This window comes from Benincasa hispida, chromosome 11, assembly GCF_009727055.1.
Source record: "Benincasa hispida cultivar B227 chromosome 11, ASM972705v1, whole genome shotgun sequence".
In the NCBI taxonomy this organism is placed as follows: domain Eukaryota; kingdom Viridiplantae; phylum Streptophyta; class Magnoliopsida; order Cucurbitales; family Cucurbitaceae; genus Benincasa; species Benincasa hispida.
Window position 1 is genome coordinate 42,859,057 of NC_052359.1, and position 17,120 is coordinate 42,876,176.

General features: G+C 34.6%; 3 protein-coding genes across 4 annotated transcripts; 1 reads left to right on the forward strand and 2 right to left on the reverse strand.

Annotated features, from left to right (window-relative positions):
• The first annotated feature begins 1,403 nt into the window (after positions 1–1,403).
• Positions 1,404–7,700, forward strand: LOC120089807 (DNA replication licensing factor MCM2). Its single transcript, XM_039047209.1, has 17 exons — positions 1,404–1,684; positions 1,789–1,967; positions 2,662–2,840; positions 2,940–3,129; positions 3,286–3,505; positions 3,609–3,816; positions 4,070–4,204; positions 4,294–4,485; positions 4,566–4,738; positions 4,833–5,021; positions 5,141–5,257; positions 5,737–5,821; positions 5,903–6,055; positions 6,137–6,262; positions 6,385–6,567; positions 7,184–7,345; positions 7,420–7,700. Exons 1-17 carry the CDS (start codon positions 1,455–1,457, stop codon positions 7,534–7,536), a joined length of 2,838 nt encoding a protein of 945 aa, XP_038903137.1. The 5' UTR covers positions 1,404–1,454; the 3' UTR covers positions 7,537–7,700.
• A 1,876-nt stretch (positions 7,701–9,576) lies between these two features.
• LOC120091313 (pentatricopeptide repeat-containing protein DOT4, chloroplastic-like) lies at positions 9,577–11,885 on the reverse strand. 2 transcript variants are annotated; one of them, XM_039049291.1, is made up of 2 exons: positions 11,392–11,885; positions 9,577–11,289 (listed from the first exon to the last, which is right to left on the reverse strand). In XM_039049291.1, exons 1-2 carry the CDS (start codon positions 11,751–11,753, stop codon positions 9,765–9,767), a joined length of 1,887 nt encoding a protein of 628 aa, XP_038905219.1. In that variant the 5' UTR covers positions 11,754–11,885; the 3' UTR covers positions 9,577–9,764. The 2 variants fall into 2 exon arrangements, with proteins under 2 accessions (XP_038905219.1, XP_038905218.1); XM_039049290.1 differs by having other exon boundaries at positions 9,577–11,885.
• A 1,537-nt stretch (positions 11,886–13,422) lies between these two features.
• Positions 13,423–15,674, reverse strand: LOC120091437 (trans-resveratrol di-O-methyltransferase-like). The gene is made up of 2 exons (XM_039049463.1): positions 14,884–15,674; positions 13,423–13,856 (listed from the first exon to the last, which is right to left on the reverse strand). The coding sequence occupies exons 1-2, from the start codon at positions 15,655–15,657 to the stop codon at positions 13,554–13,556; spliced, it is 1,077 nt and encodes a 358-aa protein (XP_038905391.1). The 5' UTR covers positions 15,658–15,674; the 3' UTR covers positions 13,423–13,553.
• Positions 15,675–17,120: the final 1,446 nt, after the last annotated feature.

Sequence of the window (17,120 nt, forward strand, 5' to 3'; positions counted from 1 at the left end):
TTAAAAAATAAAAAATCCTCAATCGTTAGTATTTAAACAAAAACCATTAATTCCTCGTGACAAAAATGACGTTAAAAATAATATAAAAAAAAATGTTCCTACTTACCATTTTGTTTGAAGTTTTCTTAAGTTCAAAAAGGAGCAATTTTAAAATAAATTATACAGATATCCTCGTTTTTTTCATATAGTTACTCTCATATTTCTCTTAATTTTACAATTCTTAGCTTATACCAATTTTCTCAACAATCAAAATAAAAACAAAAAAAATCAAGTTAAAACATGAAATATCACAAAACTTCACAAAATTCCAAAATCAAAATCTCCTCTTGAAATGTACAAAAATGATTAATAGTCAAATAAAAAATGTATGAGCATAAATCGTGTTGGTTCTTATGATTTAATATTTATTTTAGCTCTCAGATAGGTTATCGAGCAAAAGATGTTGTCACGATGTTCCATATGCAATTCGGGCTTAAATGGAGTAATTAGCGAGCAACGGGAGGTAAAACAATGAGATCGAACAAGGGAAGACATAGCGTTGCGCAAGCGCTACGATAAGTCATTCACAGAGACAGTCTGCTAGACAAGCATTGCAGCCCTGTGGTGCTGCAACGCTCTTCATTTGATAAGCGCACATGAAGAGACACTCCTTCCAATTTTCTCTCAAAGGCACTTTGTGATAGCGTCACAGCGTTTTGGTATGTTTTGGTTGTTGAGAAAATTGGTGTAAGTTATGAATTGAAAAATTAAGAGAAATATGAGAGTACCTATATGTACGATAAATAGTCAAATACTTTTTTGTTTGACTATTTATCATTTTGGTATGTTTCAAGTTTTTATTTTGGTAGTTGAGAAAATTGGTGTAAGCTAAAAATTGGAAAATTAAGAGAAATATGAGGTACCTGTATGAAAAAAAAAGAGGAATCTATATAACTTAATTCAAAATTGGTTCTTTTTTAACTTAAGAAAACTTCAAACAAATTGATCAGTAGGAGTATTTTTAATTTTTTTTAATTTTTAAAGTCATTTTGGTCTCGAGGAATTAACTGTTTTTGTTCAAATACTAATGGTGTATTAAGTTAAAGGTATTTTTGAAATGTATTGAAAGTTTAAGGGTATTTTTGAAACAAAACTTTAACAATTTTCATCTAAAACTAACGGCAAAGATATTTTTTGAACTATTTTTGAAAATTTAAAGGTATTTTTGAAACTTTTGAAACTTCATAGACATTTTTGACACAATGTGAACTTCATAGACATTTTTTATAATTTAAGATTTTATTTTTTTAAAGAGAAATGTAGGATTCTAAGAAGCTGACGTGGAGTGGAAGAGAGCCACCTCATTTCCCGCCAAAACTTCCCGCCAAAACATCCTCCTGGACGAGTAAAGTGCGTTTAGGTCAGTGGAGTGTTCCACGTCCATTTTCACTCCTTCCGCTCCCTTTCCCTCAGAAATGGCTGGAGAAACTCCCGATGGCCATTCCTCCGGCAATCCGCCTTCGACGCCTGATTCCCCCACCACCTCCGCCGGTTTCGAAACAGACCAGCTCCCTCATCTCAGCCAAACTTCCGACACCTACCCTGATGAGGACGAAGCCGCCGTCGATCCTCATATCCTTCCCGACGAGCCTGACCCCGATGAAGAGGAGGAAGGAGAGGATCTCTACCACGACAATTTCTTGGAGTCGGTTCTCGACAAGAAATCCCCCTTTTTTTTATTTTCATTTCGTCGAAATCTATTGCCACATGGAGGTACTGATCTTACGAGTTTTGTTCTTAATCTTGTAGTGATTATCGGAGAATGGATGAGCATGACCAGTACGAGTCCTTGGGCCTCGACGATTCTTTAGAGGACGAGAGGGATTTGGATCAGATTATGGAGGACAGACGAGCTGCCGAGATGGAACTGGAAACTCGAGATGCTCAGTTAACCCGTCGGAAGCTTCCTGAGCTATTACATGATCATGGTAAATTTTTTTCCGACTCTGTTCTACCCGAATCGCGAATTATAACTGTTTCCCTTGATTTCTGAATGTTCACTCGCTTGGTAAGTAGTCACTGAGCTACGCGTTCTTCCATTCTTTTTTCTTGCCCTGCACCATATTGATTCTTCAGCTTTACTTTTCCCTAACAAAAGCTTGAGATAAATAGAGCTAATTGAAGTGAACTCTCTTCTCTACCTGATGAGTTTCAATATCTAAAAGATCTTCAATTTCAATTTGTATTGAAGTTATATTTAGGCATGCACAAGGTTTTATGTATGCAACCATCAAATTTTGACTAAAAAACTTTGGCTACATAAAATGAACTCGTGGAGCATTTGTCCTTCTGTATTCAAGCCATTCCGAGTTGTTATCCAGAACGTGGTTATCTGCTCTAGCTACACAAAAATTGTGAATGGTACACGGCACCAAAGATGTTTTATCATATGGGTTTGACGTGATTGTCTCATAATTTTAAACACCGTTGAAGATAGTTTGAGGTCTAACCTCTTGAAGGAAATAAAAGCTAGAGATATTTTCTTGATGTTGCTTTACTAATCTTGACCGCTGTGAACTTATTAGTTCTTTCCCTTTTCATCCTTTTTGGGGACTGGCAGATCTAACTTATGAAACTTATTTATTATTATTATTTTACTTATTTTTTTATTTTTTTATGAAGACTCCGAGGATGACAACTACAGGCCTTCAAAAAGATCAAGAGCTGATTTTCGGCCTCCAGCTGCAGCAAGAAGCTACGATGACATTGATGGTATGCAAAGTTCTCCGGGTAGATCCCAAAGGGAAAACTCACGAGATGATGTGCCCATGACAGATCATTCTGTTGATGACCAATATGAGGTTTTTAAGGCTGTTACATCTTTATTTTCCACATAGTAGGATTTTGCACCTAGTTATTGTTGGCCATATCTGGAATTAACAAATTACCTCCAATTGTAGGATGAAGACGATGATGAAAATGAGCATGAGATGTATCGTGTTCAAGGGCCACTTAGAGAACATGTTACCATGGATGCGGTTCGGCGCTTTATAGGCAAAAAATTTAAGAAATTCTTGGAAACATATGTGAATCCAAAGAGTGGAAATGGTGAGCTTGAGTACATGCGATTGATAAATGAGATGGTGCTAGGTGAGCATCTACTTCACTGTAATTGTACTGGATCGTTAACATTTGGTTTATTCTGTAAAATGGTCAAACTAATATTGTTTTCTACGATGATCTGTGGAGTCATGTTCATGCTTCTCTCATTTTCAAAGACTGGTTGCTTTAATGTTTGGTTTGCAGCCAATAGGTGCAGTTTGGAGATTGATTACAAACAGTTCATCTTTGTTCATCCAAATATTGCAATCTGGTTGGCTGATGCACCCCAGCCCGTCTTAGAAGTTATGGAAGATGTTGCAAAGAAGGTTGTCTTTGACATACATCCAAACTACAAAAATATCCACCAAAAGATCTATGTTCGCATCAATAATTTACCAGTCTATGATCAGATTCGAAATATTAGGTATCCTGGAAGATTCATGGTGCAGTGTCTTTTCAGATGTGTGTTTTTATTTCTTGTTTTCCTAATCATCCTATTTTCAATTGTGTCCCGTTGCATTTTGCAGGCAAATTCATTTAAATACCATGATTCGCATCGGAGGCGTAGTGACCCGACGCTCTGGTGTCTTCCCCCAGTTGCAGCAGGTGAAGTATGATTGTAATAAATGTGGCACAATATTGGGACCATTTTTTCAGAATTCCTATTCAGAGGTCAAGGTTGGTTCTTGTCCTGAATGCCAATCGAAAGGGCCATTCACAGTAAATGTCGAGCAGGTGAATTCTTAGTTTTAATTCTCTCTTTTTTTTTTTAATTTTTTTTATTTGCTTAAGAAAATCACGGTGTAGTTTGCACCTAAGAATCTCATTGAAAGACTTATTTAATTTATCTGCTTCGGCTGCTCTGCAGTGCAAAATGGGTGAGATGGTTTCTTGTCAAGTATTTTTTGTTTAGCATTTCTCGCAGTGAAGTAAAACCTCCCTTTGAATGTTAATCAAATTCCTTACATTCTTGACTGTTTTGCTGCAGACTGTATATAGGAATTATCAAAAGCTAACCCTCCAAGAAAGTCCTGGAATTGTGCCAGCTGGTAGACTTCCAAGGTACAAGGAAGTGATACTATTGAATGATCTAATTGATTGTGCCCGTCCTGGGGAAGAAATTGTATGTTCCCTGCCCTTGATGTGCTTGTGTCAATCTTTTTCTATTTGAAACACTTGCAGACTTTTTATGTATGATCTGATTGATTTCAGGAAGTCACGGGCATTTATACAAATAATTTTGACTTATCATTGAATACAAAGAACGGGTTTCCTGTATTTTCCACCGTTGTTGAAGCAAATTATATTACCAAAAAGCAAGATTTATTTTCTGCTTACAAGCTTACCCAGGAAGACAAGGAAGAGATTGAGAAGTTGGCTAAAGACCCTAGAATTGGAGAAAGGGTTAGTTATTTAAGAACTTAACGAGTACATCCCTTTAGTGTTAAAATTAAGCCTTTTGATTTGGTATGAACTAATGACAGATAATCAAGTCCATTGCACCATCAATCTATGGTCACGAGGACATAAAAACAGCAATTGCTCTTGCAATGTTTGGAGGTCAAGAAAAAAATGTTGAAGGGAAACACAGGTTACGAGGTGATATCAATGTTCTTCTACTAGGTGATCCTGGCACAGCCAAATCTCAGTTTCTCAAGTAAGAGCTACATTTATCAGTTTAGGGATGAACTTCATAAATGGCATATGGTCTACAGCTGCCTGAATAATTAAGTTGTATATATTTTTACCAGATATGTTGAGAAAACTGGGCATAGAGCAGTGTACACCACAGGGAAAGGAGCTTCAGCTGTAGGACTAACAGCAGCAGTGCATAAGGATCCCGTCACAAGGGAGTGGACCCTTGAAGGAGGTGCCCTTGTATTAGCTGATAGAGGAATCTGTCTTATTGATGAGTTTGACAAAATGAATGATCAGGACAGGTAGGAAAAGCAACCATCGATTCACATTCTGAATTTTGCAAATCCATCTATTTTCCTGCCCAGATGAGAAAGTCTTAAATTTTTGGTGTGTTGGAATTAAAGTTCTCATCTGTGATTAGGGTGAGTATCCATGAAGCAATGGAGCAGCAGAGCATTAGCATATCAAAAGCTGGAATAGTCACTTCTCTTCAAGCCAGATGTTCGGTCATCGCTGCTGCCAATCCCATTGGAGGAAGGTATGGCAAGTACATTAGTGTTTGATTTGTATTATGCAAGGAATAAAGTTGAACGGTACCTATGGATGAATAATAAATTGTTGGTCTCATAAATTTGACCAATTATAGGATGATCATGTTTTTTTTATTGTGTTTGACCATGGTGAAAAAAGTGTTTGTTAACTCAAGCTGCATATCTATTTTTAGTAGTTTTGAATTTATCCAAAATTCAAGTATCTAGCAAAGTTGTTAAGTATCTGGCTAGTTTGTGGACTTTGATTAGTAGATTTTGTTGGCTGGTTTTCTGCTGTCAACTAGCTATCTTTAGCATGTAGAGTTGGTATTATAGTGGGGAGTGATTGAATAAAAATACAAACTTCCCCAATTCTCTTCTCTCTCTAATAAGAACAACAAAAAATGATCACTTATTTTTCATTCATCCTTCACATCTAGGAATTTTGAAATTACATCATTATTTTAATGAACTAGCCTTTTTATAGGTATGACTCCTCGAAAACATTTTCACAAAATGTTGAGCTGACCGATCCTATCATTTCTCGTTTTGACATCCTCTGCGTTGTTAAGGTAAATTTCAAGAAACTGCATGCTTCTGTCTTAAAATTGTGGAAGTTGATTGTAACCAAAAAGCCATTGGATAATTTGCAGGATGTGGTAGACTCTGTAACAGACGAGATGCTTGCTAGGTTTGTAGTTGATAGTCATTTCAAATCACAGCCAAAGGGAGTCAATCTTGACGACAAGTCTATAAATGAATCCCAGGAGGACAGTCAAGACTCTGCAAGGCCACTGGATCCGGAGGTCATACACTTGTACTTATCATCCTCTTAGTAGGTTATCTGTGGGCTTCTGCTCTAACATTCCTAAATACTGTTTTTCCAGGTGCTCCCCCAAGATCTGCTGAGGAAATACATAACTTATTCTAAGTTGAATGTTTTTCCAAGGTTGCATGATGCTGATTTGGATAAGTTGACACATGTCTATGCAGAATTACGAAGGGAATCTTCTGTAAGGCTCCATTGCCTCCTCTTTATCCTTATTATTATTATTGATAGTATTTTAATGAAGGGCACTTAATTTTGTCGATGGAAACATTGCCTATTAACTATCGTGTTGTAATGTGACAATAGCATGGGCAAGGAGTTCCTATTGCAGTTAGGCACATAGAGTCAATGATACGCATGTCTGAAGCGCATGCAAGAATGCACCTTAGACAGCATGTCACGCAAGAAGATGTTGATATGGCAATTCGTGTGTTACTTGATTCTTTCATTTCGACCCAGAAATTTGGAGTGCAGAAAGCTCTGCAAAAGGTATTAAAGGAGATCACTGCTCTCTCTCTCTTTACCCACATGTCCTATAAATGTTGATATGACTATTCAATATTTACTACAAGAATCAACCAGTTGGCTTCTTTGATTTATATATTATACACAAATATATGCCTGGATCTCGGAGCTTGCATTCTGCTTGGATCTTTGAATTATACTGTATAAGATAATTCAATATAATTTCTTGATTATTCTGAATTGAATGATCAAGGCCCTGATGTTGCCATGAGGAATATTTCCATCAGAAATTTGATGACCGGTGTTGCTAGTGGAAGTGCTAATATTCTGCAATTTTCTATAGTTTGCTAATAAAGACAACTTTGTGTAATTCTTAAGGTTGTATTTTTGTTGGAATAACTAATTTTAGTGTCTTAAATCTTAAGATCAGCGATGTGGCTGCCAATATGTTTTATGGAAGTTCGGAGCAAAATTACCTTTTGTTATTCTCACTGCTTCTATTCTGTCAAGATGGCCATTTGGCCAAGCCAAAGGATAAACCCAAAATTCCCATGCCTTTCCTATGTTCATAATTGAACCATCAACTATGCTCTGATTTCATGTTTGCAAGTTAAACCGAGCAACCTTTGGTATCTTGCAGAGCTTCAGAAAGTATATGACTTTCAAGAAGGATTACAATGAACTGCTGCTATATCTTCTCCGAGAACTTGTGAAGAATGCACTTCACTTTGAGGAAATTGTTCGTGGATCTACATCGGAGCTTACCCAAATCAATGTGAAACTGGAAGACCTACAAAGCAAGGTAATGATATCGTGGTTATTTTCTATACCTAATGTAGACAAATACGAGGACTTACACATTTGATATCGATGCAGGCACAAGATCATGAAATTTATGATCTGAAACCCTTCTTCAACAGCTCTCATTTTTCAAATGCTAAATTTGTGCTGGATGAAGAGCATGGACTAATCAGGCATCACCTTGCCAGATGATTTAAGGATTATGATTGGAAATGGATTAGATAGGTAGTTATCTTACTGAATTGATGATATTCGTAATGGGATTCAAAGGACTACCCTGTTTTGAGAATTTAGAGGTGTATTGTTTTCGGATCTTCATTTAATCCAATTAAGAACAAGTTAAAGAACTTCTATTCTTTAGCATGATCTCATGCAGTCTCTTCCACGAGCTAAAGCCTTGTGATGACTTGGGGTAGTCTTGATTTTGGAATTGTATGCTGTGTTGACATAGAAAGGGTATTAAATAGCTGGAATGATCTATAAGAGCAAACCTTTGCTTCAAATTTAATTTTTGTCATCAAACATGAGGGTAATAGAAACTCTGGTGTAAGATTGAATCGTCATTTGAGTATATTCATTTTAATTCCAATAGAATCAAATTTGACTCGATGTAAGATTGTTAAAACGGATAATAGAAAAGAATATGAAGGGAACAAAATTAAATTTTATTTTTCATTATCTTCCTTTTATTATGTGCTGAAATGACAAATTAATTTATTATTTCTTACCTAGGCAATATGAGATCTCTATTCTATATTTCAAATTTAGTTCTTAAGGTTCATAATTAAAATTGAATTTGGTTTGATAAATCCTCATGAATTTAGCCCTTATGGTTTATCACTAAACCCTTATTTGTATTATTGAAACTTTTTTTTTCTCACTCTGAAGTGTATGTCTTTTATAGGCTACTAGACCATAACACATGGAATGCATATGAAATTTAATATCTTATTTATAATCATACTTTAGTAAAATATTCTCATTAATGAATGAAAATAAATTTATGGATTTGTAAAAGACAAATGACATGATTATTTGTTTAAATATATGTACATGTAAGATTGTGATGTCCATATCTTTGGCCTAAAAGACACCCATATGTGAAAAGGATACACCACTTTGACTCGAATAATTTTAATGGGCAAAGGACTTGATTGTCTATTCAAACATATATCTACCGTTAGATCGTGATATTTCATATGTATAGTTTAGATCACACCCATACTCGAAAGGATATACCACTTCGTCCGTAGCCATTCGACCTGAATAGTTGTAATAGGACAACAAACGTGATTGTCCATATTAGTGATTGTTTATGTTAGATTGTGATGTTTTATATCTATGGTCTAAATCACACTCATACACAAAAGAATACACTATTTTTCATGTAACTATCTCGATCCAAATAGTTGTAACAAATGACAAAATAGAAATGATTAAAAGATATAATGATAAAATGAAGGTGTAAAAATTCTTCTCTTATAACCCTTTCTATATCCACTATAGATATAGATGTTTGTATTCCGCTACAAGATCATACCTTTCATTTTAATAGTATCGTTCAGGAACTAAATCATTGTAAGAAATATCTCTTCTACCCTAAAGGGATGAGTTGATAGCTGGGAATTTCAATGAGATTTGGACTGAAGATGAAAAACATGTGGTCATCCACTAGTGGCTTAACAACAAATGCACCTATCCATGGCTCCTAGCCCTGATGGCTTACTGGCGATGGTCTACCAAACATGCTAAAGTGTGGTGGAGAGGAGGGATGTGACAACAGCCTGCCTCTGCTGTCTCAAGTAAACAAAACCACCATTGTGCACATTCTAAAGTGCAAATATCCCAAGCTGGTGAGCGAATTTCAACCTATAAGTTGGTTTAATGTTAGTTACAAGATTATTGCTTAGGTTTTAGTTGAGAGATTAAATTTAATTATTGATCATGTTATTTAGTGCAACCAAAACGCTTTTTTTTTTCTTGGTCGGTTAGTTAATACTTGAATGTCATTATTCTTTCACAAGTTTAAAAGGGTTTTGCATCTCTAAAATTAAACATGAACAAAGCTTATGATTGGAGTGAAGTTTTTTTTTACTCTCCATCTCATGAATAAAATGGATTTCAGTACTAATCAGATTGATTGCATCATTCAAATTTTGACCAAACGGTTGTCTGCAGAGGTACAAGCTCAAAATCAAAGAGCCCTCTTAGTTGTTAAAGCCCATGGTCCCCGGTTCCTTCATTTTTCTTTTACTTTGTTATTTTCAAGCAAGTCTGGTTCATTGAATGAATATAGTAGCAAAGGCTATCTCCTGAAATTTTGTTTATTTTTTAAATCTCAGAATGCTATAGAATTAAGCAGCACCAATGGGAGCAGTGGGGTCTCTAGACTACTGCAACAATGACAACATTGATAAAAGTTAACAAACGTCTTCACAAGAACAGCAACCATCTTTGAAATGATGGAAAACATAAGGATCTTTTACTATGATTTCTCGACCAACCATCTTGGATATGAACTTTGCAGACTCATGACAACTGTGGCATACACGAAGGTTCTTTGTAATACGAATTGTCCTTCCTGCTTTTGTACTAATCAGCCCGAATGAAATCGCCAAGAGTTCGCTGTGTCCTATTGGAACACACTCTCGCTCCTCATCAACGTCGTGAAAGCTGAAATCTGGATTCGGCTTGGAACCATCTTCTTCCATTTTTTTCATCAAGCACTGTAAATTCCAATAAATGTTCCGTGATCTCGGGTGGGATACATCCCCTGTCCCAAACACGTGAATTTTGTTGCAGAACTCCATCCAACTGTAAGCCTTCTTAGGTCTTAATCCCATGTCTCTCATTGTTTCTCTCAACTTTTCAACCATGTCCCATTTTTTGTTGCACGCATACCAGTTCGAAAGTAGAATGTAATTCTCAGCATTTAGAGGTTCTAAATCACACAGCTTCTCAATGATTTGCTTGCCTAGTTTTCGTTGATGGTGTTTCCTGCATCCATCAAGCAATGCTCTCAAAATCACAGCATGTTTGTCAAGTTTATTTTTTTCTACAAATGTCGTTGCTTCATCCAGTCGCCCTGCTCGGGCTAAAAGAGCCACCTTTAAAGCAATGTGTGCCACGGTTGGTTCGGTAATGCAACTAAAGTAAAAATCCCCTTCATCTACCATGTTTGCAGTAGTACAAGCATGCAAAACTGCAGTATAAGTTATCTGATCTCTATTATGCATCCTCAAGTTCCTCTCAATCTCACGGAACAAACTGACTCCAAGTTTTCCTTGGCCATGTAAACTGTAGCCCAAAGTCATGATGGTCCACGAAACCATATCTTTCTCCTTCATCATCGAAAATGTTTCTGATGCAGATTGGATACATCCAGATTTGACATACATGTCGACCAAAGCATTTTGGACAATGAGATTCTCATCAAAAGCATTTTTAAGCACGTATCCATGAATCTCTTTTCCATGCTTATGTGCAGCCATTCTCCCACAGGCTGGGAGAATACTGCTGATTGTAAGAGGATCAGGCTTCAATCCTCCATCCTTATTCATCTGTCGAAACAGTTTAAAGGCCTCATTAATTCCACCTTTCTTAACATACATATGGATAAGTTCTGTCCACGAAATGACGTCTTTGGATGGCATTCGGTCGAAGAACCCCCGAGCATCTTTGATACTATCACAGTCAAGGTACATTTTCAACAGAGAATTACTGACCAAGACATTAAATTCCAAGCCATGAATTCTTGCAAGAAGGTGGATGTTTCTTCCATGTTGCAGCATTTTGAGTGCACCACAGGCACCAATGGCCGTGGCCAAAGCCACTGCATCAATATCATCCGCCAACTCCACCATTTGGTAAAACAAGTCTATGGCACAACTGGGTTTATCTTCCATTAAGTATAGCTTGGCCAACATAGTCCAAGAAACAGAGTTTCTGCAAGCGGATTTGTCATGAAGCCACTTTGCAGTGTCAGCACTATCAAGAATCCCATAAAATTCAATTAAAGAAGTAAGTACATAGAGGTTAGAGGAGAACCCAAGTTTGAAAGCTTGAGCGTGGAGCTGTTTGCCAAACTGCAGATTGCCATACTGGCGGGTAGCGCATATAATTCGAGGAAGGGTGTGTTTGTCAGGGCGAACTCCACGAAACAACATCTGTTGATATGTTGAAATTACATGCCCCAAATCTCCGTTAGTGAGATGGGTTTGAATCAGATTGTTCCAAGCAAAAGTATCCCATATAGGAATTTCGTCGAACAGTTGGTGGGCTACACTTAAATTAGCAGAATTCTTGGCAGTTGTAGTACGAACGTGAGGGGGATTATTAAATGGTTGTCTGTGACTGGTTTCTTGAGTAATGGGGAGACAATGAACGTGGGTGGAGAGAAGAAGATTCATGGTAGAATTTCTGACGTTGCTTACGAGAAGTGTAGCACATTAAGCGTCTGTTTTTCGAGTGATTAGGAACCCCGATGGGATGAATTGGGCGAACGGGATGTTGGAACATATACGTTAATGTACAATATTCATTAAAAATTTGTTTCACGTTAATGTATCAATATTCATTAAAAATTAATTTCAAGTATATCATTAATTATCTCACCAGTATATCAAACATTCATTCTAAATAAAATGTTAAATATAACATTAATGTATTAGTAACATATCAACATCAATTTAAATTTTATACATATATCAATACTTAGAAATATATTTGTTTAAGTATATTAGTAGTATATCTGAGTTCAAAATTTAATTTCAATTGTAACATTGGTATATCAATAACTTATCAACATTAATTCAAAATGGCTACTAACATAATGAATTAAGTCATTGTAACGTGATAATAATGTACTACAAAAATGTCAAATGAGTATAATTCAATTGACATCAAGTGTGTATGATAACATCGAAATCAGGTTCAATCCCCTTCCAAAGTGAAAATAAAATTGAAATTAAAAATGGAAATCAAATTTCATGTTTTTCTACCCTATATTTGCAAATTTAGAAAAATCATGGCTAAATATACTTTTTTTTTTATTCTTCCAACTGCCCCATAAATAAAGGTTACATTTCTTTTCTTAATTTCGATTCTAAAAATCTTAATAATAAACGTGATACTAAAAAAACATTGTCTCATTATTTCACAAGTTCTTGTTGTTACAATTAAGGGTGATACCCGAGATCGTTAAAATCGAACTTGAACCGAACTAAAATCGAATTAATATGGTTCAATTTGATGTGATATATTTTCAAATCGAATTATTGTGATTCGGTTCAATTTCAAATTTGTAAATATATATAAGTTATTTCATTTTCATTAGGTTTTCTTCTTCAATCTTCACCGTCGCCTCTCACTCTCAGATCTCATGTCTCACGACGTCGATGCGCCACTCTGTCTCTCACTTTTGCCGTTGCCGCTCGACGCTCTGTCTCTCACTCTCGAGTCTCGCTGTTGCCGCTCTATCTCTCACTCTCAAGTCTTGTCGTTGCCACTCTGTCTCTCAGCTCATACCAGATCGTGAGTTTCACCTCACGTCTCCGCCTCTTTCACCTCACATTGTCGCCAGCCAAGGAACACCGACCCTTCAATTTTAGTGAGTCTTCTTTTGTAAGTTTGAGGAAGAATGATAGATTTATGTCCAAATCTTCTATGTTTTGAAGATGGATTTATTCATGTCTGCCATTAGTAGATGTGTTTTTGTAAGAGGGGCATGAGTAGGGAGTGTAGGAATGGGCCCGAGCCTAGAATATGGACAAGAGGAATAAAACCATGAAACCGAATCGAACCAAACCAAAAAGCGGTTTGGTTTGATTTCAGAAAATACACTTTTTAAAATTTGCAGTTTGATTCGTTTTGAGCCCCAAACCGAACCGAATCGAATCGTGAATGCCCCTAATTACAATAGATTTGTAATAGAACTAATATAACAAAATTTTACTGTCTATCTACAATAGATCATGATAGATTGTGATAGACTACTATTTGTGTCTGTTATATATAGATTGTGATATTTTACTATTATTTGTAAATACTTTAAGTAATTTTGTAATTTAAATTAATTTCACTTTGTAATATATGGATGATTCCATGGCTATGAATACAATTATTTCACATTATTATATATATATATATGGATTTGCAAGGCAATGGGATGTTATTAAAGGATATGAGACTTGGGAAAGGGGGTTGAATTGTTAAGGGTACACTTCAATGAGAGACCTTAAACCCAATATAGGGATTATGTTGTAGTCACTAAAACCAGCGGCTAAGAAAAGAGTCTTCCATTCCCTCTCATTCCTTTCTCTACCACTGAAAGTTGTCATCATTAACACATCAAAACACAGTTGAGTTTCAATTGATTCCATGTCTCTCTCTTTTTGATCCAGCACCATCTCTATTATTATTACTCTCCCTCCCTCAGCTCTACTTGGAATTGCATCTTTGCAATTCTTCAATATTTGGATGCTTTCTTCATCATTCCAACTATGTAGAATTGACTAATAACAAAAACCCAACAGCAAATATATATTAGCCTAGGAATCACTCAAGTTTAATTTAAAAGGTAAACTAACACTTTTACTTTTGTGTGTAGTAATTGAGTCTTAAAAATGTCAAATAGGTTTCTAAATTTCTAATTTTATGTTCACTAGGTCATTGGCATCTTCAACATTTTTTTTTTTTTAAAAAGTAACGGATCTAGCTATTACACAAGAAATTAAATTTTATATTTAATAAGACATTGAACTTTCAATTTTGTGTCAATAATAGAATCTACGAATTTAAAAAAATGTCGAGTAAGTCAAAATCTATTTCAAGAAATTTTTACATACAAAATAAATAATTTATAGATTTATTGGACAGATTTTAAAGTTCATTAACTCATTAAAAAAAATAGAAATTAAAGTTGATGAAGTTATTAAAATCTCTAAGTTCATACTCTAAATACTCGTAGTTTAAGAAAAAAAAACTTCATCTTCTGTGCAACCAAGGCACACAATAAAAGTCTGCCGTATGGCAATTTTTTTCAATTTTTTTTTTTTTTTAATTTTTATTGTTAGTTGTAAGAAAAAATGGAGTATAGGAATTAGATGCAACCATTAATTAGATGCAGTTTGCTGCTGTTAATCTCATGTATCCCTCATTTAGTACATAATAAATAAAACAAAAACAATTCAACTCTTTTTAAAGAAAATTGTCATGTGCCAAAATTTTATTGGGTAATTGTCTAGTTGCACAAAAATAGATGTAGCTCAAACAACATTCAAGCTTTTTTCTTACCATAATTTTAAATTGGATATGAGCAATATTTTTAGGTACATACAATTTATACATCTCACTCTCATCACACACATAAAATAAATTAAAATATTTCAAAAAAGAAGTAAGAAATATTTTTCACGTGACAAATTATGATTAGACAATTTTAGTATGAGGTAGAAAGCTATGTGCAGTCTGGAATGCATATAAATTTACTCATTCATCTTTGAAAACACTATGGAGGAGGAAGAAAAAAGACATATATACCTTCAAAAGGACTGCATTTGCTGGTGGAATTTTTTCAAACATGTCACCTTCAATGAAGTTGAGATTTTTTATGGGTTGTTGAGGCTTTTGATTAGCAACAACTTGAGGTAGATCAAGCACAATGCAAGTGAGGTGTGGGAATGCCTCCAAAATGACCTTAGCCATAGTGCCAGCACCTCCACCAACATCAACCAACGACGATAACCCCTCAAACATCTCCCCACATTCACTTGTCACCACTTTCCCAATTAATTGAGAATCACACACCAATGTTTGATGGAATAGCTTCCCAAAACCATAACTTTCTTCTTCTTGTATAACATAATCCCATATAGATTTCCCATTTGCCATTTGAAAAGCAGTGGAATAATCTTGAGTACTGGCACATAGCCAGTTGCTCATGGTTTGCCATGGAGCCATCATGAGTGGGCTTAGAAATAGAAGCAATAAGGTTTTGGTGTCAAATATTGTCTTGTGGTTTTGGCTGAGGAGAAGGCGAGAGGATGGTGTGAGAGAGAAGAAGCCGGATTGAGTTTGTGCAAAGAAGCCAGAATGAAGGAGGAGACGCATAAGACGGCCGAGACATTGAGCTTTGGAGGGATGAATATGGAGTGCTTCAACTAATTGGGAAAGGCTCATGGGTTGGCCATGGTTGTGGATAATGTCTGGTATGCCTAACTCAACAACACATTTCAAAGACATGGAGTTGATGCATTTGAATGTATGATTCCAGATATGAGCTTGAGCTTGGAGCAATTCTTTGTTTTCTCCCATTATGTGATCACCCACAACCTTCTTGATTTTCCGTTCCAAAAAAACAAACACCTCTATATATGCATATAGAATCAACGTTTATGGGGAAATAATTAACCACCATATTTTTAAGAAAATAAAATTAAATAAAAAAAGAATTTTTATCTATCAATCACTTATCAATTATATCTAGGTGTTCATGGGTTAGATTAGTTTGAAAGACTTTTTAGACCAAACTTAATTGTTCGGATTGTAAATTTTTTCAACCCAAATAACTCTTATTAAAAAATGAACTCAACCCAACCCAATCAAATTGGATTAGTTCGGATTAATCAGATCATTTATTTATAATTTTATACTAACAAGAAGCAAAACATAAATATGTAAAAATCTAATTTAATTGTTTTCATATGTTGAATTAAAATTAACAACTCAATTTTAATTTATATAGTGAAAATTTTCTTTCTATAATGCAAAGAAACTACTTTTAAGATTTATTGAAGAATAAATTATTAAAAAAATATTCGAATTAAATAAAATTAAAATCAATATATGTATAAATAATTATGTTATAATTAATAAAAAATATATTTTAAAATTAATAATAAATTCGGATTGGTTTTGGTTATATTAGGTGAACTCAATGAACTAATTCAACACATAAAATTTTCATTTATTTGAACCAAACTCAATCTAAATGAGTTGATAATCTAACCCAAATCCAAACGACACGGATTGAATTGAGTTGTTCATCAAATTTTTTGAAAATCCCTAATTATATCCATATTTAGCATAAACTTGGGAAGAACGAAGAAGATAAATTGGGAGGAAAAAACATATGAAAATGGGAGAGAATGAGCGAATATCAAGGAAAAGAAAACTTTTTATTTTTTTTAAATAAAATAGGTCATTATTACCTAATTAGATAACCAACCAGCAGCTACTTTCGTGCATTAAATGTGCAATCGTTGTTTTCAAGTCTTTTTTATGTGGCTAAACTCTACAAAATACTTTAAACTTTGTAATTTGTTTCGAAATATCGTTAAAATTTTTAAAAATTTCAAAAATATCCTTAAAACTTATCAATTGAATTAAAAAAATATTTTTATCATTAATTTTAAATGGAAACTATTAATGCTTTGTGTAAAAAATACTTGTAAACTTTCAAAAGTTTAAAAATATCCTTAAACTTTGAAAAAGGAAGTTTTAAAAATATCATTACTATTATATGAACAAAAACGGTTAATACCATTTTACTTCTCTATTTTCGATCTTTTTTTCCCATCCCTTCTTCATACTCTCTTACTCCCATTTTTGTTAACATATGTTTACAAAAAATAAGTAAATAAATAAAATTGTCCACTTCAAATAAGGTATATAGATTATAACAAGAAGAAAGAGAATAAAGGAAACACCAACGGAATTTAGGGCTTAAATGTTTTAACAAAGTGTACGTTAATAGCCAAATACATTTTTTTTTGTTT

Coding starts and splice junctions, on each gene's coding strand:
- LOC120089807 (XM_039047209.1), top strand. CDS start 1,455: ATGGCTGGAGAAACTCCCGATGGCCATTCCTCCGGCAATCCGCCTTCG. Junction 3,130..3,285: donor GATAAATGAGATGGTGCTAG/GTGAGCATCTAC, acceptor TTTGGTTTGCAG/CCAATAGGTGCAGTTTGGAG. Junction 5,258..5,736: donor GCCAATCCCATTGGAGGAAG/GTATGGCAAGTA, acceptor GCCTTTTTATAG/GTATGACTCCTCGAAAACAT.
- LOC120091313 (XM_039049290.1), bottom strand. CDS start 11,753: ATGAATCTTCTTCTCTCCACCCACGTTCATTGTCTCCCCATTACTCAA.
- LOC120091437 (XM_039049463.1), bottom strand. CDS start 15,657: ATGGGAGAAAACAAAGAATTGCTCCAAGCTCAAGCTCATATCTGGAAT. Junction 13,857..14,883: donor CAAATGCAGTCCTTTTGAAG/GTATATATGTCT, acceptor TTTTGTTATTAG/TCAATTCTACATAGTTGGAA.